Source organism: Cavenderia fasciculata, assembly GCF_000203815.1.
Source record: "Cavenderia fasciculata unplaced genomic scaffold Scf_Dfasci-F-a-25c12.r2-5, whole genome shotgun sequence".
In the NCBI taxonomy this organism is placed as follows: domain Eukaryota; phylum Evosea; class Eumycetozoa; order Acytosteliales; family Cavenderiaceae; genus Cavenderia; species Cavenderia fasciculata.
In genome coordinates, this window is record NW_004457729.1 from 1,697,775 (window position 1) to 1,717,426 (window position 19,652).

General features: G+C 33.1%; 7 protein-coding genes across 7 annotated transcripts; 1 reads left to right on the forward strand and 6 right to left on the reverse strand.

Moving 5' to 3' along the window:
• Positions 1-41: 41 nt before the first annotated feature.
• fcsB (fatty acyl-CoA synthetase) lies at positions 42-2,544 on the reverse strand (the record flags this gene model as incomplete). The annotated part of the gene is made up of 7 exons (XM_004358913.1): positions 42-558; positions 626-1,007; positions 1,088-1,489; positions 1,568-1,844; positions 1,940-2,096; positions 2,182-2,424; positions 2,531-2,544. 7 exons carry the CDS (start codon positions 2,542-2,544, stop codon positions 42-44), a joined length of 1,992 nt encoding a protein of 663 aa, XP_004358970.1.
• Positions 2,545-3,383: 839 nt separating this feature from the next.
• On the reverse strand, positions 3,384-5,504 carry DFA_00996 (F-box/WD-repeat protein; the record flags this gene model as incomplete). The annotated part of the gene is made up of 1 exon (XM_004358914.1): positions 3,384-5,504. One exon carries the CDS (start codon positions 5,502-5,504, stop codon positions 3,384-3,386), a length of 2,121 nt encoding a protein of 706 aa, XP_004358971.1.
• A 1,125-nt stretch (positions 5,505-6,629) lies between these two features.
• On the reverse strand, positions 6,630-8,436 carry DFA_00997 (uncharacterized protein; the record flags this gene model as incomplete). Its single annotated transcript, XM_004358915.1, has 3 exons — positions 6,630-7,242; positions 7,318-7,951; positions 8,385-8,436. 3 exons carry the CDS (start codon positions 8,434-8,436, stop codon positions 6,630-6,632), a joined length of 1,299 nt encoding a protein of 432 aa, XP_004358972.1.
• Positions 8,437-9,057: 621 nt separating this feature from the next.
• sec13 (WD40 repeat-containing protein) lies at positions 9,058-10,298 on the reverse strand (the record flags this gene model as incomplete). Its single annotated transcript, XM_004358916.1, has 4 exons — positions 9,058-9,551; positions 9,635-9,879; positions 10,005-10,120; positions 10,248-10,298. The coding sequence occupies 4 exons, from the start codon at positions 10,296-10,298 to the stop codon at positions 9,058-9,060; spliced, it is 906 nt and encodes a 301-aa protein (XP_004358973.1).
• A 434-nt stretch (positions 10,299-10,732) lies between these two features.
• On the reverse strand, positions 10,733-12,420 carry vps4 (AAA ATPase domain-containing protein; the record flags this gene model as incomplete). Its single annotated transcript, XM_004358917.1, has 5 exons — positions 10,733-10,837; positions 10,905-11,344; positions 11,438-11,702; positions 11,809-12,194; positions 12,285-12,420. 5 exons carry the CDS (start codon positions 12,418-12,420, stop codon positions 10,733-10,735), a joined length of 1,332 nt encoding a protein of 443 aa, XP_004358974.1.
• A 726-nt stretch (positions 12,421-13,146) lies between these two features.
• Positions 13,147-16,374, reverse strand: DFA_01000 (uncharacterized protein; the record flags this gene model as incomplete). Its single annotated transcript, XM_004358918.1, has 3 exons — positions 13,147-13,481; positions 13,567-15,542; positions 15,620-16,374. 3 exons carry the CDS (start codon positions 16,372-16,374, stop codon positions 13,147-13,149), a joined length of 3,066 nt encoding a protein of 1,021 aa, XP_004358975.1.
• A 1,301-nt stretch (positions 16,375-17,675) lies between these two features.
• On the forward strand, positions 17,676-19,524 carry DFA_01001 (uncharacterized protein; the record flags this gene model as incomplete). Its single annotated transcript, XM_004358919.1, has 5 exons — positions 17,676-17,928; positions 18,033-18,152; positions 18,316-19,101; positions 19,176-19,307; positions 19,397-19,524. The coding sequence occupies 5 exons, from the start codon at positions 17,676-17,678 to the stop codon at positions 19,522-19,524; spliced, it is 1,419 nt and encodes a 472-aa protein (XP_004358976.1).
• Positions 19,525-19,652: the final 128 nt, after the last annotated feature.

Consider the following 19,652-nt stretch of genomic DNA (forward strand, 5'->3'; position numbering starts at 1 on the left):
GGAAAAAAAGGATAAAAGAAAATAGGGGGTGTTAGAACTAACTATTCTAATCCTTGGTAGGCATTTTTGATTTCTTGAGAGTAACGATCTTTGATTTGAGGTCTTTTTAATTTGAAGGATGGAGTCATCATGTCGTTCTTGTCACTAAACTCTTCATCGATGATAATGAGTTTCTTTGGGATTTCAAAGCCAAACAATTTTTGTTTACGTCCAACGGCGTTGAGATCATCGATAAGTGATTGATGGTACTTTGGATTCTGACAGATATCCTTGAAACTGCTGGTTGAAACACCATTAGCCTTGGCCCAATCTTCAGCCTTGTTTTGGTGTGGATGAACAATGGCAATCAAACATGACTTTTGACTGTCACCATAGACACAAATTTGAGCAATCTCCTCACTCTTTGACAAGTTGTTTTCAATCTTTTCAACTGCAACATATTCTCCTTGTGAAAGTTTGAAAATATTTTTCTTTCTATCAATGATAGATAGTGAGCCACTTGCGTTCCAACGACCAATATCTCCAGTGTGGAACCATCCATCTTTATAATCTTGTTTTCTATAAACAAAATAAAAAATGATTGTTAATAACATTATTATATCGTAACGATACTATTTAATCTTACGTTTTTGCTTCATCTTTATAATAACCAATAGCAACACTTGGGCCTCTAATACAAACTTCACCAGTTGGATCACCATTACCATTGGATACATAATTTAATTCTGGGACATCTACGAGTTTAATTTCACATGCTGTTAAAGGTGGTCCTAAACTACCAAATGATTCATCGTGTAAGAGTTTGACTGCAGTACCACCACAGGTTTCTGTTAAACCATAACCTTGAATAACCGAGCAACTGAAACATACTCTCAAGAATAATTCAGTATCCAATGAAAGTGGAGCACCACCACTAAGAATCACTCTAACCTTTCCACCAAGTTGATCTTTTAACTTGTTGAAAACAATTAAATTAATAAGTGATTCTATAATTGGTAATTTAAATCCTAGAAAAATAAAATAGAAATGTTAATTAATAAATATATTAATTATAGTTTGTTTTCATTCTTTTTTTTTTTTTACATACCATAAAGAATAGCAACATGTTTAAGTTTATAAAAGGAAGAAAAGAGAGCACGAGTGACGGCAGGCTTTTTAGCGATTTCTTTAAAGACACCAGTTTTGATTCTTTCAAAGACACGTGGTACACCGATAAAGATGGTTGGTTTGAGAGTTTTAACTTCAGTGAGAATTTTGGTAGTGTCACCACAAAAGATACCAACTTTGGCACCATAGTGGAAGGCAGTGGCAACAACGACTCTTTCGAGGATATGAGCATATGGCAAATAAGAGTAGTGACAATCAGTCTCAAAGACTTCGGCCAATGTCTTGACAGAGGAGACGACAGCAATCAAATTGCAATGTGTGATCATGACACCCTTTGGATCACCAGTTGTGCCAGAAGTGTACATGATGGTGGCCAAATCATCTGGTTTGGGTGGAGTGTGCTTGTGCTTTTTGTCCTTGCCCATTTCTTGGAGTTCGCTAAATGACAGTAGCTTGATACCGTCCTTTTCATATTCTTGTTTTGCTTGCTCATCGATATCGTCAAAGCAGACAATAGTCTTGAGTCCATTGACACTGAGTGCAATTTCCCTGGTCTTTTGCATGGTGGCCTTTGAACAAAAGGCAATTTCAATTTCAGCGTGTCTGCTAACATAGGCCAATGATTCAACACCCAATGTTTCATAGAATGAAACAATGATATCAGATTGCATAAAACATGCAGCTTGTAAAACTAACCATTCAACTCTGTTTTGACTAAAGATTCCAACTTTTGATTTCTAAAGTAGAAAAAATTAAATAAATAAATAAAAAGATATTGTATTAATATAATTGATTGATTATTTATAATAATAGTAATAATAATAATAATTACAGGAGTAACACCAATTTCACATAAACCTTGATAGATGGCTTCACTTCTATTTTTGAATTCATTATAGGAAATAAATTCCCAATCACCCAATTCTCCATTTGACAATACTTTTCTTTTACCAAAACATGGTCTATCTTTATATTCTTTACATGATATCCTGAGAAAAAGAACAGAAAATAAGTATTAATTTAGTATTATTATTATTATTATTATTATGTCACGTGATATCTATTTAAACATACATCATTGAATCATAAAGTGTTTTAACTGGATGTTGAGAATCTTCATCAACAGCACTGACTAGGTGGTGTGGAGAAATAGCATTTCTTCTTGCCCTACCACTACCTTCAACTGATTCGCCAACCTCTATTGTTTGGCCATAAGGATGAGGTCTTTTCCAACTATAAGCAAGTAGACCGCTAACTAGTACCAATCCTACTGCCAACAAACTACCACTATCTAACATATTTGTATATTTTTTATCTCTATAAAAATAATTTAGTTATTATTTATCTATTTATCTATTTATCTATTTATCTATTTATCTATTTATCTATTTGTTGTTTATTTGTTAATGAATGATGAACATACAATAATGATGACATTTTGAACTAACACCACCTCTACGACTATCTGAACTCAAACTTTTTTATCATCAAAAGAGAGAAGAGAAGAGAGATTAATCTAATGGGTAGTGTGGTGGGTGTGGTGGGAATAAGAATATTCCTTTACGTCATTTATTGGCTTTTAACTGAAGGGACGATAGATGACAACTGCTCGCAACTCCCTTTTTCATTATTATTATTATCATTATAGGTATGATACACAAATAAAGAATAATAAGGACTGATTCATCTGAAAAACGAGGTAATGCCAATGATCATTGTTTGCTTTTTTTAGTAATCTAAATTGCGCAATAAATATTTTAAAAACACAACCTGTTTGTTTGTTTTTCCTTTTCCTTTGTCTGGATTAATCGTAACAATTGTAAATCCCAAACAAATGTCTTTTTGAAATGGATCAACCAGACAATCGAACCACATTCGACACCTCATCGTCGATTTCTAATAGCTGGTTTGTCTGCAAACAGTTAGAAAGATAAAAATAAATGGTTGTTTGTACATGTACCCGAGGTCAGGCATTGGAACTTGAAAACGAGAGATTGCAATTGTCATCATACTTGTTCAATTTAAGAATAAATCAATGGGGGAACCAATGGGACTTGTGTGCAGTTGGATGGAAATTTCAATTCAACTACTATTTTAACTTTGTACAATGATGATATTTTTACTTTTATTATTATTATTATTATTATTATTATTATTATTATTATTATTATTATTATTATTATTATTATTATTATTATTATTATTATTAGAATGGTTGTGTTTGGATGGGAAATCCCACGATCGTGTTGTTGCTGTTTATATATATATCTTCAATTTTAAAGATCAAAATCATAAACGATAATTTCTTTGGCAGCAGTAACCAATTTACTACCTTTGAATTGTAGACAAATGATAGAATCAGAGTGACCATCCAAGGTATAAAGGAGTTTCCCAGTTTCCATATCCCAAACTTTAACCTTTTGATCCCAACTAGCCGTTACAAGACGTCTTCCTTCAAATTGAACACCCCATACATTGAAGCTGTGTCCATGGAGTGTGTGAATGCACTTGCCAGTGATGAGATCCCACACTCTGACGGTGGTGTCCCACGATCCACTGACCAAGATATTTCCACGAACGTGGGTACAACGAACACGGAAGCTGTGACCAGACAGCACGTGCACTGCCTTGCCAGTTTGAATGTTCCAAACACGCAGTGTGTAGTCCCACGAACTACTGATGATTCTTTCTCCATCTGGACCATCCCACCATTGAATCGAGGTGATACGGTCGCTGTGTCCATGCAATGTCTGCAATACGATACGTGAGGGCAAGTCTATGACGTTGAGGGTGCCACCTACTGTTCCGCTAATCAATAGGTTGTTTTTGTTGTTGTAGTAGAGACAAGTAATCGAAGAGATGTGGTTGGTGAAGCTGTAGAGCAGGCGTCCCGTCTCTATTGACCACAAATTGATAGTATTGTCCAACGAACCACTGACAATGGTGTTGTCGTCGACAATGGTCAGACAACTCACACCGTCGGTATGGCCGCGCAGCACATGCAGACACTCACCCGTTGTCAAATCCCAAATACGCAGTGTCGAATCTGAGCTACCACTAATCAACTTTGTGCCACGGAATTGCATGCAAGTAATACCTGCACTGTGTCCACTTGGAATGTCAGCCGATGACAATACCAAACATTCACCCGTTTCAATATTCCACAATTTGAGACTTGAGTCCCACGACCCAGTCACCAACATCTTTCCATCAAACTGCATACATGTAACCCAATCATCATGTCCAATAAACTTTTTAGGCTTGCATATATTGTTCCACCAGTTGTGTTCGATCTTTTGTCTCTTGAGATACAATTCTCTCCAATCAATTCTAATTCGCTTGATGAATTTGTAAGAGCAAGTGGCAGAAGAGTCATCATCATCCTCTGTCATAATATCATCGTCAGAGACAGAGTTTGAAAGATGAGAGTTGAAAACTTCACATGACACTGCTGTATTGTCCACTGCCTCTTGGTTGTTGTTGTGGTGTTGCCTGTTGCTGCTACGATTGGTTGGTGGAAAGATGGCAGATTGTGGTGTCTTGCGATTAACGTTTCTACCGTCATAGGCAATACCTCCAACATTGTTGCTATTACTATTGTACCGACTATTGGGGAGGATAAGGGATTGAGGTGCTTGTGAAGGTGGGAGAATAGGAGTGGATGACCAAAATGACGATGGAATGGCCTTTAATGGTTTACTATCGTTTTGGTGATGAATATCCAAAGTATTCCATCGAATGTGGAATAGATTCTTCCAAATACTATCACTCAGTGATAGATGATGCCATAGTTTACATACTCTAGTCACAGAGAAATTAATATCATTAAATGTAAGATATTCCAATATATTTAATAATAATTCAGTTGGTAATATTGTTGATATTGATGGTAATTCTTCAAATGTTATATCTGAATGTTGATTATTATTATTATTATTTTCATTATTATTATTATTTTGATTATTATTTTGATTATTTTGATTATTTTGATTATTTTGATTATTTGTTGTTACAGTTGTTAAACCATTCTTTATAGATAGATTATGCCATTTATGTAAGATATTTGATTTACAGTTGTCCATTGATTTGTCAAGTTGTAATCTTTCTTGTTTCAGAGTTGACAATCCAGTCAATAATTTGTTGCGTTTGAAATCTAGGGCTTGCAGCTCTTGTTCTATAGAGTAGAGGGTTGCCTCTGACAATGATATGTCATGATCCTTGTCTTGTTGTTTTGATCTAATGTCCTCTATCAAAGGATCACCTATAAACAATCGGTCTTGTATATTTTCATTCTTTTTTGCTTGTTGTTCTTTTATATAGTTTTCAAAGAGTAACCCAGTAGTACTCTTTCCCAATACGTTTTTGTTGTTGAATGATAATGATGATGATGATGACATCATTTAAATGAATGTGAAAATGCCTATCTTTGTGTTTGTAATATATGTATGTATGTATTCTTTCTGTTTGTTTTGTTGTTGTTGTTGTTGTTGTCTTGTGTTCTTGTTTGTCTATTACTTGTATTGGTTAATGATGGATGATATACTACATATCAATCAATACCTTTAAATATAATTATATATAGCTAATATTAACTATTTCGATATTAACTATTCCAAACAAAAAAGAGAGTAGTTAAAGTAGTTGAAAAAAAAATTTAAAAAAAATAAATAATAAGGATGTGGATTCCCGCTTTCCTTTCGTCAAAAAAAAAAAAAGTATTTTTATTGTTCGAGAGTTGGAGCCGACAAAGCATTGAAAGAATCTTTTTTGACCTTTTGCTCCGAAAGGAACAAAGAAGAGTCGACTCTTCTTGCACAGCTTGTTAAACTTCAGTGTTGCTGTTTCGACTTCATCAAAGAAATCACTGCCCTCGCGAAGAGACATCAATCAGTAAGTAATTATGTTTATTTTATTCAGGTACATAAGTAAGAATCAGTTGATTCTATTTTTAGTTAGGCAATGACTGGCACTCTTACCCTGTCTCATACAACATCCCTTGTTGAGACACTCAATTTAATTACTATTGAAAGTGAAAAGAGGGATTGTTGTTAAAACTTTCACCAATTTTCCACTAGAAAACGATAACCGGACTCAAGAAAGTAGCAACAAGAGCTGTTCTATCAATCAACACATCAACTCGTAGATACTAGACAAGCCTTGGTACTCTACCAATTATTATTTCCCCGGGATCCAGCTGGGGGAAGCCATTGCTAGTCATAGTAGCGTCTATTCTAATGAGTAAGTAAAATTAAACCAACTATAACTTGGAAAAAAAAATACCCAAGTATATAAATATCCGTTCAACAAATTAAAGAGAGAAAGATAGAAGAAGAAGAAGAAGAAGGAAGAAGAATAAAATACAATATTGATGTATTTAGAGATTTTGAATTTAAAAAATAATTAAATAATGAATTAATTTAATCTAAATTAATCATTGGTGAATAAATAATTTATTTGTTAATTGATATATATAGATAAATATTAAGGGGGAGGGGGAAAGGATTAGAAAACTAAACGGTTGTTTAGTTCTTCTTGAAACAAGCGTTGGAGACGATGTTGAGACGGGCTTCAGTTTCTCCTTCGACGACGTAACCCCAGGTATGAGTGGCACCAGCGAGGACACCAGCAGTGGTGGCAGTTGAACCCATTTCGTAGTTGAAGTTTTCAACCTTGACGGCACCCCAGAAGTTGATCAATGGGGCTTCAGTGTAGGTGATGGCAGAGAAGAGGGTGGCGGTACCAGTGTTCTTGATGGTGACGCTGAATTGAGAGTACTTCTTACCACCGTCAGTCCAGGTGTTATCCTTCTTTTGGGTGTAGGCAGCAGTACAAGATGAGTTGGTGTTACCACCAGTGGTTGAAGATGATCCAGATGATCCAGAAGTTGAACCGGCAGTGATACCAGCAGTGTTACAGGCACATGGGCAGAGACAACCTCCAGATGAACCAGTTGATGATGATCCAGATGATCCAGTGGTGGTGGTGGTGGTAGATGAACCAGAGGTAGATGAACCAGAGGTAGATCCTTGACAGACAGAGATGGTGACTGGCTCAGTTCCTAAGACGATGTAGTTATAACCATGCTTTTGACCAGCGGCGAGTGGGGTTTGTTCTCTCCAGTTCATGAAGTCCCATCTAAAGAAAGAAGAAGAAGGAGAAGAGATTGATTAATATATATTTATATTAATATTAATATTATTTTATACATACGAGACACCATGATCGTTGGTAGTGAGTTCAGAGATTTGGACGAGGTTTTGGTTGTTGGTGATCTTGATGTTGGCGTGAGATACTGGAGTGTTACCCATGTTGGTGATGGAACACTTGTATTGGGTGTAGACACGATCGTTATCAGTCCATGACTTGTCCTTTTGACAGTCGTTGGAGAGGTTACAACCGCCAGTGGTAGAGGTACCAGAGCTGCCGGTTGATGACGATGTGGATGAAGTGGTGGTCGATGATGAAGATGAAGATGAAGATGAGGATGATGAGTGGTGGGTGGTTGGGTTTGGTGGGATTGGGGTGGAACAGGTGTCAATGATCAATGGGTGGGTACCAAAGATCTTGTAACTCCAAGAGTATTGGTCACCAGAGGCCAAAGAGGCCTTTGGTAACAGGTCCCAAGACAAACCGTTGTTGTTTGTTTGGAGACCATTCAACTCCTTGATGTAGTCACCAGTGAGATAAATACTTGCGTGGTCGATGGCAAATGGACCAGTGTTGGTCAACTTGCACTTGAATTCGGAAAGGACTCTTCCTCCTTCATACCAGGACTTGTTGAGGTCACAATAGTTGGTCAAGAAACACTTGGTTGGACGGCCGAATTCGGCATCTCCCTTGGCGACTAGGAAACGATGGTAAAAAAAAGAGAAAAGAAAAGTAAAAAAATATATAAATATAAGTATATAGATAATAAATATATATAAATATAGCTGGATTACTATGTAATGTACATACGGAGTACAGAAGCTAACATCATAGCGACGAAGCACAAGTAATACTTCCAGATAAACATTTTGAATTGATTGGTGGGTTGGTTAATTAATTAAAATTAAATAAATAAATAAATAAATAAATAAGATGTTGTTGTTAATTGAATTGTTAACTTGATATTTGTTTGTTGATTTGATATTTGAAATGAACCGAATTGACAGTCTTTTATAGTCTCTGGACTGACAGAGTCGTCTGCAGAACATGCTAGCTAGGTGGCGTGGTTACGCATTGCATGGTTGCCAATTAAGGAATACTTTAAATTATTAATATGTATTAGTGTACACTATCGGTATCGGTACCACCCTCTACGAATTCATGATATGGTGTAAATCTCATTCTCTGCTACCCTTTTCCCATACTATTTTCAGTAGTACTAGGTTTAAAATAGGAAGGTGCTACTTTAAAGCAATATGCGCGTATATGGTAGAGTGACAAATATAGTGTGTTTCGAAAAGTAGTATATTCACTCTCTCTATGAATCGATAGAGATTGGATATATCTTGTCACTGCTGTCTTGGAAAATAATTGAATTGATAATTTCAAGATGAACCAAAAAAAGATGTGTTTGATTTGGAATGTTGATAGAATTCGTATTGAAAAAAAAAATTAAATAAATTATTTCCACCATTCAAGTGTGTGTGGTAAACAATTCAAAGTGTGGTGGTTGGATGAATGAAAGAGATGGATGAATAGTGTTGAACATCTTAGAGAATTTGTAAATGAAATTTGAATGAAATAATATGGAAGTAGGAGGAATAGGGGGGTGGTATTAGACTAAAAAAAAAAAAAGTTATAATTTTTTTTTTGATAAATGATTAGAAACCTATTAATCTAATCTTGATTTTAGATTCATCCATCCTATAATTAGAATAAAAAAAAATAATTTTGATTTTAGTTTAAGTTTTGGTGTTGTGTTGTTTTTGTTTCATTCTTTTTTATATTATTATGTTTTGTTTATTATTGTTGAACTTGAGAGATCATTTTCCATTCATTATCCAAACCTTCTTTCCAAAGAGTAATTTGGTTGTCACCGCAAGAGACGGCGAGGATGTGGCCAATGACAGACCAACTTACACGCCATACAACATCGTCGAAACGTGGAAGAGCCTTTCCAGCCCATTGACCAGACTCTTCTTGACTCCAAACGACAACAGTTCTGTCTTGTGAACAACTAGCAATCTTTGAAACTGGCAAACCAATATTTGGTGCCCATGCAACATCTCTGACCCAATCCTTGTGTTCGTCGAGTTGCTTGTCGAGAATCCATTTATCTTCGTGGTATTTAAAAATCTTAATCAAGTTATCGCATGAACCAGTAACGATTCTCTTGACTGGAGTTGGAATAGTATTGATATTGTTGACAAGTGCTGCTGGTGTTGAAGCTGGTGCCCATGATACTGAATTTACACCAATTTGTGATACATTGATTTTTTGTTGTTCCCATTGGTTATCTAAAGATATTAAAATAAATAAATAATATTAGTACCATATGATCATTCATTCTATTCTTGTGTGTGTATATATTATTGTTTACCTTTATAATTTAAAATAGAAACAGTTCCATCAGAAGAGGCACATGCCAAACATAAACCAAATTCATGTGGAGCCCAAGAGATTGAGTTGACAGACAACTCATGTCCAGAGAATTGGTAGATATTTGACCATTGGTTATTAGATGTTTCCTTCCAAATGATAACTTTTCTGTCGTATGATGCTGATGCCAAGATCTTTCCAAACTTTGGGTGAGCCCAAGCTACTTGCCATACTGGTCCTTCATGACTAAAATTAAAATGAATAGAGTAAAGTTGATTAATATCAAACTTTTGATTGACTTTTCTTTGACTCATTTATATCAATCTTTCTATCTTTCTGTCTATATATATATATCTATCTATTCTTCATACCCCTTTAAGTCTGTAAGATGAACATGGTTCTCACCACTGACATCGAAAATCTTGATTGATCTATCGCTTGAACATGTTGCCAAGTATTTACCATAATAATCAAATTGAGCATCATGCTATATAGGTATAATATAATATAGTATGATTGATCATCATAGCATAGATCATTTAATTGATTGATTAACTTGTATTAATACTCTTTCTTGTCTGATATTAATCTATCTCTCTTTAGTAATAACTTACGACCATGTCTTCATGAGCAGTGTCGATTGGGTTTGATGCGACTTGTGCCATAGTTTAGTTTCTTAGATTTAATCTATCTATCTATATATAAAATACAACAACAAAAAGGGGATGAATCGAAACAATAATAATGATAATAGAGAAGATGAGAGTTTCAACTACTAACTATTAATCAAACCTAGGATAAGAATAAACATCTCACACACTGACTTGACTCATCACCTCCTTGCAAGTTCAAAAAAACTCAATTTTTTTTTTTATTTTTTTTATTTTTTACTCCTACCCTTTTCCATCCATCCAGTCTGGATAAAACAAAGGATGAGTCATCCTGTGTCTCTGAACTTTTTGTTAAATATTTTGATTTATTATTATTCTATATTCTTATTAAAAAAAAGACCCTTCACTTGATAATTAAAATGTTTAAAAAATATTATAAACTGTTTTGATTATTATTTGTTATTATTATTATTATTATTATTACTAATTTATACACCATCTTGACCATAATCACGGGTAAATTCAATATACTTTTCCAAATCCTTTGAACTAACAGAGGGTTTAACCGTTCTGGCACTCTTTAAACAATCATTCTATAAAAAATAAGATTGAATTAATAAAAGTTGAATGATTGTGTTTTAAAATTTGTTTCAAACTTACAAGTGAAATGGGAGGTTCTTTTACTTTGGATGGTTCAATATCCATACAAGTCAGTTCTTGACCCATTGGATCACCTGGGGAACATGGTACGAAATATTCAGTCATTACATTTGGATCATCTCTATCTGGCATTCTAACTTCCTTAAAGTGGGTGGCACTTTGGACGGTACGAATGGGTTGGAAAATGGCATCCTTGCAAACCGATTCAATATCGGAACCGGAATAACCTTCGGTCATTTCACCAAGTCTCTTGTAGTCGCCTGGAGACAATGAGTTTGGTGTGGCACCAATGTGAATTTGGAACATCTTTGAACGTGCTTGTGGATCTGGCAATGGAATATAAATTCTCTTTTCAAATCTACGTCTAATGGCAAGATCTAAACCCCATGGAATATTGGTTGCTGCTAATACCAAAATACCATCTGAATCAGTTCCGACACCTGAACATTGAAATAAATAAATAAATAAATAAATAAATGGTTAGATATATCTCTTTCTTTTCCTTCCTTCTTTCCTTTTCAATTTCTATTTACCATTCATTTGAATAAGGAATTCAGTTTTAATTCTTCTTGCAGATTCACTTTCGCTATCGTTACGAGTGCTACACAAAGAATCGATTTCATCAATAAATATTACACTGTTCTTTTTTTCTCTTGCCATTTCAAATAGTTGTTTGACCAACTTTTCACTGTCACCTAACCATTTGGTCACAATATCAGATGGAGAGATTGAAAAGAAGGTTGAAGATATTTCTGTGGCTACAGCCTTTGCCAAATATGATTTGCCAGTACCTGGTGGCTAAACATTAAAATAAATAATAAATCATATTAATATTAAATAATTTAAAATATATATATATATTTAAAATATATATATTTGTTTGTTTTGTTTAGAGTTTACTTACACCATAAAGAAGAATACCTTTCCATGGTTTTCTTTTACCAGTAAACATTTGTGGGAATTTAATGGGGAAGATGACAGCTTCCTTGAGATATTCTTTGGCTTGATGCAAACCAGCAACATCGTCCCATTTAACATTTGGTTTCTCTGTAAGGATCGATCCAGTGAGAGATTCGTTTCTCTTTTTGTCCTCAGGGTCCATGTCTTCGTCGTCGACGTCTCCATTCTTTTTGGTGGTAGGTGCGCCTGGCTTGGCAGATGATCCACTCATTGCAGCCACTGGCTTTTTGTTCTTTGTCTTTTCCAAATACTCTTTCAATTGTTCTGCTCTTTGAAGGTATTCCATCGTCTTTGCCTTTATAGTTGCTTTTGATCTTTCACTCTTTTCATCTAGATGAAAGATAAATATATATATCTTTTAGTCAATCTAAACGAACCACAACCTAATATAGATCTATTTATACTATCTTTCTAACTTACATTTCAAAGCAGTTGTGAACCAATCCAAACTAAGGATATATAATCTATGAGCTTCAGCATAGTTCTTTGCATTATCGGCTTCTGTAGCTTGTTGAACTATTTGTATAGCCTTTTGTAGAAAGTTTACATCACCCATTTTCTATTTACTATTTTCAAAACTAATATATTATTATTACTAACTAAACTAATATATTATGTGTATTATATATTTAGGTATCAAATTGAACCAATTAAGATATATTAATGTTCTAATAATAATAATAATAATAGAACAATAACAACAATAATAATAATAATGTATAAAGTCAAATTAGTAACCTTTTCTTTATTCTCATTCACATGTTTCTATCTATCTATCTTTATCTTTGTTCTCTTACCTCTTTGAATGTGTCTATTTTACAATTTATATTATGATACTAACTAACGTAACAATGTACTAAACTCTTTTTATTACGATGTGTGATAGAGATAGGATGATGATGATAAATACAATATACAATATATTTAATAAAAGAAAAGAAAAACAATAAAACAAAAAGATAAATTAAATGATAAAAAGACGTTCAAAGACGGACAAAGTTTTTTTTTTAATAAATAGGGTTTTTCTTGAGCAAACAAGAATATCCAGTTTGCCCTATTTGTTTTAGAATATATTGGTTTTTAAAAATGATGGTCGATCCAAAGAGCGATGAAAAGTAGAGTAAAACTTTTACTTGGATTTAAAAGATTCTTTAAAAAGAAGTATACTACTTATTTATTTCTTTCTATTTTTGTTTGTTATTTTTTTGTTGTTTTCAAAAGGTTCGTGTGTTTGGTGTTGTGGATTGAAATAATTATATTATATTAAATAATTAATTAAATTTTAATTTCTTGATTCGATTAATCTTCGAACCAAATTGCCTATACTTCTATTAACTGTATTAATTGTAATAGAATCTAAAAATTCATTATATCGGTTGGTTGTTGATGCTGTATTTACATTGTTATTATTATTATTATTGTTGTTGTTTGATTCATTATTATTAGTAGTAGAACTATTCTGTGGATTATGATTAGTGATGGTTGGATTATTATTATTATTATTGGTATTATTATTATTATTATTAGTAATAGATAAAGTAAAATCTGGAGGTGGCCATCTTTTAGATGTTAATGTATCTCTTAAAATTGGATACCTATCAACACATTGGGACATTACTATAGTAAATAAATATGAAAGAAAATGGATATTAATACTTCTTTTTCATGATATTTCACCGGATACATATATTATATTACATACAATCAATACCATATAACCAATTTGATTTTAATGATTCCCAAATTAAAAGATTAATTTGATCAGATGGAGGAAACTCTAGTAGGAGATAAAAGTTGACGATGGATTCAATGGTTCGTGTGAGGATACGATTGTGATTTTCATCGAGTGAAAAGCTATCTGCTTCGTTGAGGTGACGGAGAATGGAGAGAGCGAGTACGGTCATGTTGGACATGACAAGTTGACGATTATGGTAGTCGTCACCAATGACACTCGTGGTGATGGTTGCCTCGGAAAAGATAGAGAGGTGATGGATGGCTTCAGAGACTGATAAAAACAACGAGACATAGGTGAGTCGGTTGTCTTGGAAACTGTTTTTGAATCTAGATACCAAGTCACCACTTGACATGGCTCTGATATCCTCTGACAGGTAGCGACAGAGTATCGCTGTGGACATGGGGATAACACCACCTACAATGGTCGACGGTGTCATCTCGTAAGACACCATCGATGTGTAGACAGAGTGGTTGGATGCCTGTGGCTCTGGTTCTTGGATGTATTCGACAAATGTAACCAAAAACGATGACAAGAATCTTGCCAATGCAACATCGCCATGTTGTTTATAGAAAAATGATTTTTGGTTCTCTGCACTTTGCGAGTCAAGTGTTGACATGTTATTGTCAGTGTTTTTGCCATCGAAATCATATCCATTATCATCATCATCATCACCACCAAGTAAATAATTATAGACGCCTGGTAATAAAAATGAGATAAAGTGACCATAGTCACGTCTGTGTTGTAGATAGTACTCGATGATGGGTACCAATGAAAGTGATAGTTCTTCAGCCAGTGTTGCTTCCTCTGCCAAAAAGTGACCGACTCGTTTAGTCGTCATAATGACCATTTGAGTTGGTTCCTTTTCAGGAATCTCGTCTACTACACTCTTTAAGTACTCGAGCATGATAGCATTGCAGTCAATGATGACATTACGAACCTTGAGAATAGTATCAGCCGACATGAGACTGAACCCCTGTCCACTCTCCATCTTTTCAAACATGGCAACCATATGCTCGATCACATCTTCCAAGATGCTATAGCACGACAGAATGACACTGAAACGATCCTCTGCGATTTCATCCTCTACAGGGTAATGAAGTAATTGTATATGTAACTCTGTTCTAACATGTTGACATGCCAAATAGTATAGATTCTCTCCCATCTTGTTGGTGTCATTTGACGATGATGATGATGGCAATTGAAGAATCCAATCACCACCATAAAGATCAAACAAGATTGAAAAGAGAATAATTGATTGATCGTGATACTCTCTAGAACCTGAACTATCAGAGTTGTCGTCAGACTTGAATTCGTCCTTGTTAAACTCTCTCGATGTAAATATATCGTATAGACTCTGACCAATATAGGTAAGAGATTGACGATGTTTGGCAGACTGTGTCGAAATGTGTTTTGGAATACCATCCAATTGGAACATTAGAATAAATATGGGAAGCAATTGAAACTTGATTTCATTTGGTATGTCTTTGAACAAACAAGCTAGATGATCCAACATTTCTCCACACTTGATATATTGTTTCTTTTCATTTCTTTCATGCATCTTGTAAACTATTAATTGTAAGAATACAAATGTTGTTGATAATAAATCTTTCATTTCTAAAAATTGATTATTATCATTATAATTACTATCATTATTATTATTATTTTCTTTTTGTTGTTTTATACTATTATTATTCTTTTTTATAATATTAAATGATTTTTCAAGTGATATTAAATATTTATCCAATAATTGTATATTCTCTTGATTTTGTATTATATCACTTGGCAGTTTATATGTAATACTATCTTGCTGTGATTGTGGTTGTTGTTGTTGTGACTGTTGCAATTGTTCAGATACTTTAATCTCTTTTAATTTTGATTCAAATGATAGAATACTAAATAAAATGCTCATTGCATTTCTTATTAATTCAACATTTATATTTTCCCTAAATATATATTATATAAATGATAAGTATGATTACTTTGTATTTATATATATATATATATTTTGTTTAAAACATACGATTGTCCAACATAGAATTCAATGTTGAGGAATAGACTTTTACTAATTGACTCTAGTAATGAGGATTGACGAGTGATTATTTGATAAATGATAGATGTCTTTGGATCATGGTCTTCAGGATACTCCAAAGTTAAAAATGTTGATAGAATATTGATTGCCAATGTATGATATGATATAGAATCTTCACCTTTGTTTATATTAGTAATGATGTTGATTGATTTGGTTGATGACTCGTCTTCTTTTTCGGAATACATACCTTTATTGGTAGGAGGTGTTTGTAATAGTCTGGCAATGAATGATAAACCCAAACTTTTGTAGACTAGATACATTGTATCTACATCATCTTGTTTAATGGTATTCTTGATCAACAACAAACCAACAAACTTATTTTCATCGGTATTACTTGATAATAGTGAAAGACATTTATCCAATGCGTATGATGGTATAGGAGGTTTAGTTGTAGTTGTAGTAGTAGCAGCAGTTGTAGTAGTAGTAGTCGTTGATGTTGTTGTTGTTGTTGTTGTTGGTATCTGAGATGTATTACTCGTACTAACAGCGGCAATAGCAATTGTAGGAGGTGATGTTTGATTGTTACTATTAGTACTCGTATTAGTATTATTATTATTTATAGTAGAATTGACGTGACTATTACTACTATTACTATTATTACTATTATTACTATTACTATTACTATTATTATTATTATTTACTAGAGCAGCATTCTTTATTAATGTTGTCTCATCATTCTTTGTCATTTATTGAATTTAAGAGACTGAGTGTACCCTCTCTATCTCTATCTAATCACTTTAAATAAGATTAATGTATTAATGTGATGAGGAGACAATAATAATAATAACAAACAAACAAATAAATAAATAAAACAAATAGATGAGATTGATGAAGAAGCTAGGTGATGATGATGGTGAAATTAATAAAAGTCATCATGTCATGTCACACATATATACCCCTAATTAATTAAATATAAATATAATTTTCCTTTTTTTAGGAGTGTGGGCGGTACTCTATCAATCGATCAGTCACAAACACACTATACTACTATAACAAGTCACCCTTCAACCTTTTAGGTTAAATCAAAAAAGGAAAGTTCTAATGGTTTCTTTCTTAGATCTATCTCTATGATTGAATACAAATCATCATATTATTGTCCATCTCTCTATTAATTTAAAGATAGTAGTAGTAGTTTGAAGTTTCATTAGAATTGAATCCATGATGGAACTGAACTGTCTATTACTGTGTAGTAACTACTCTGTAGTTCACTCGCTTATGTCATTCTGCAGAAATCTATTTTTATTGTGTAAGAGCTGAACGGGTCATATAAAGTACGCCAACTTGACCTGTTGTGATGGTGATGATCGAGAAGATTCTTCTATGGAATGTTGTTGTAGCAGCGTGGAGATATCATGGAACTAATCAAAATGGGACAGATCGAGAGACCAAGCCCGTCCTTGAAGGTTGGTTCTTTTTTTTTTTTATTTTTTTTTCATTGAATTTATTGTTGCAAACAGCCTGTCTGCATCATCGCCGGCACTTGACATCTCACGAGACTGAGTCAACTTGTTCAAGAGAGAGTAGAATAGAATAGTTTTATACAACTTTATATTATTAATATTAATCATCGCGTCACTTCACACTTCACCTTCACTTCACCTACCTTCCTTCCTCTATCTATCTATCTATCTTCTATATCTTGTTTGTAGTATAACAAAAGTAGTATTAGTAGTATAGTACAAGCAACGACCACAACCCAGTCTCTCCCTCCCCTCACCTCCCCTCACCTCCCCTTTCTCAATATTATTTTATCTATATATTAATAACCTCCAAAGTTAGAACACATAATGATATCGACGTCATCGTCGTCAACAGCATCAGTTTCATCATCGTCCAATATTGACAAAAAGATTTGGGTATGTGTAAGACCAACTGCAGTATAATACTATAGTGTTGACTAACAAACATTTCCTAATTATGACTATTATTATTATTATTATTATTATTCTAACGTGTTTAGAGGCCAATATGGATAAATGATGATGATATGGCACATTGTCTAAACTGTAATCTACAGTTTAATACGATACAGAGACGTCATCATTGCAGACAATGTGGAAATATATTTTGTAACAATTGTAGTAGCAAGAGACAACCACTTCCTCAACTACACTATGATAAACCTGTTAGAATATGTAACAGATGTTGTGACCTTGCAACTTACTCTAGACAAGCTGGGTCTCTAACACCAAGTGATCGTGTTGAATCTGCAAAAGGATTATGTACTCTTACTCATGATAGTATGTTTTGCAAAAGATAAATAGATAGATCGATCGATCGTAGATCCAAGATAACACATCGGTACTAATCGATATGCAATCTACTCCTCCTCTATTTTTTTTAGCATTGGGAAGAAAGATGATCATTGCAAACTATTTAGACATTATTGTTTTACTATTAAACAATTTTAATGTAACTGTATATAAACATATTACAAAGGCTATTGCCAATTTATCAGAGAATGGTAAGAGATATAAGAGAGAGAGAATATAATTAATTCAATTAATATAACAACAATACTGGTGTGGTAGTGGTGGTTACATAACATTGACCACTTTTAATAATTAATAATGATGAAGATGATGGATTATTAACAAACATTATTATTATATTTAAATTTATTATAGAAATATATAGAATAGATATTCTTGAATCAAATATATTAAGTTTATTATCAGAATATCTTTATAATCCACAAGGTGACAATGAAATTGTATTAAATATATCAATCACATTTGAATACTTGTCGATGGAGGAGAATGCGCTCATTAGAACACACATTGGCGAAAAATGCTTGCACATTATCGCCGAATTATCTCGATCCTACAATAACCAACTAAGACACTCATCCTCGATCGTATTGTTGAATCTGACAAAGAATGCAATGACACGTGACCTAATCATACGTGAAGGAGGTGTTCAAGCCTTTATTGCCATGGCACTATGCGAAGACATTTCATTACAATCTGCATCAACTGAAGCAATTTCTATTTTATCTACAAATCGTAAGAAAAGAAAAGAAAAGAAAAGAAAAGAAAAGAAAAGAAAAGAAAAGAAAAGAAAAGAAAAGAAAAGAAAAGAAAAGAAAAGAAAAGAAAAGAAAAGAAAAGAAAAGAAAGAAAGAAATTCTGGATTAATTAATTCTAATTATTTGATTATTGTAGCAAAATATCAAAGAAAGGTTGTTGAGGGAGGAGCATTACCTCCTTTACTATTATTATTAAACTCACCAGTCGAAAAAATATTATTGTATACTCTGTCGGCTTTATCAAGTCTGTCAGAGAATGTTGATAATCAATTGTCGATTGGTCAAGTCGGTGGCATTAAACCAATGATTAATATTTTATCATATAGCCATGACAATAGAATCCCTTTTCATGCTGCTACATGTTTATATCATTTATCTTTATCTCGTATGTCTAAACATAAACAATATTTTACAATAATATTTCCAAAATATTAACATTATTCATTCATTATACATTAGAATCAAATTATTCATTATTAATTCAACAGGAATTATTTGATGTATTGTCTAAAATTATTATTGTTAATTATACAAACACTTCTCATGATTTATTACATATATGTTTAAAACTATTAGGAAACCTATCAAATAGTATGTAAAATAGTAAAAAAAAGAAAATCATTATAGTAGTTCCTGTCTAGGTATTAATCATTATTTATTTATTTATTTATTTATAATAGTAAAAGAAGGAAAGGTTATTATTAGAAAGAATCAATCAATTATGAGTATACTGAGAATTATGGTCTATTCAACAAATCATCTCCAATCTTTAGCATCAATTATTTTTAATAATTGTGAATCCCATTAGTAGCAATAATCTTAATAACAACTTTCAAGATATAAAGGATATTATATTATATTTATTTATTCATTCTTTCATAAACCGCGTACATATCCCCAACAACAAACATCCTCGTATATATACACTTGAGTGAT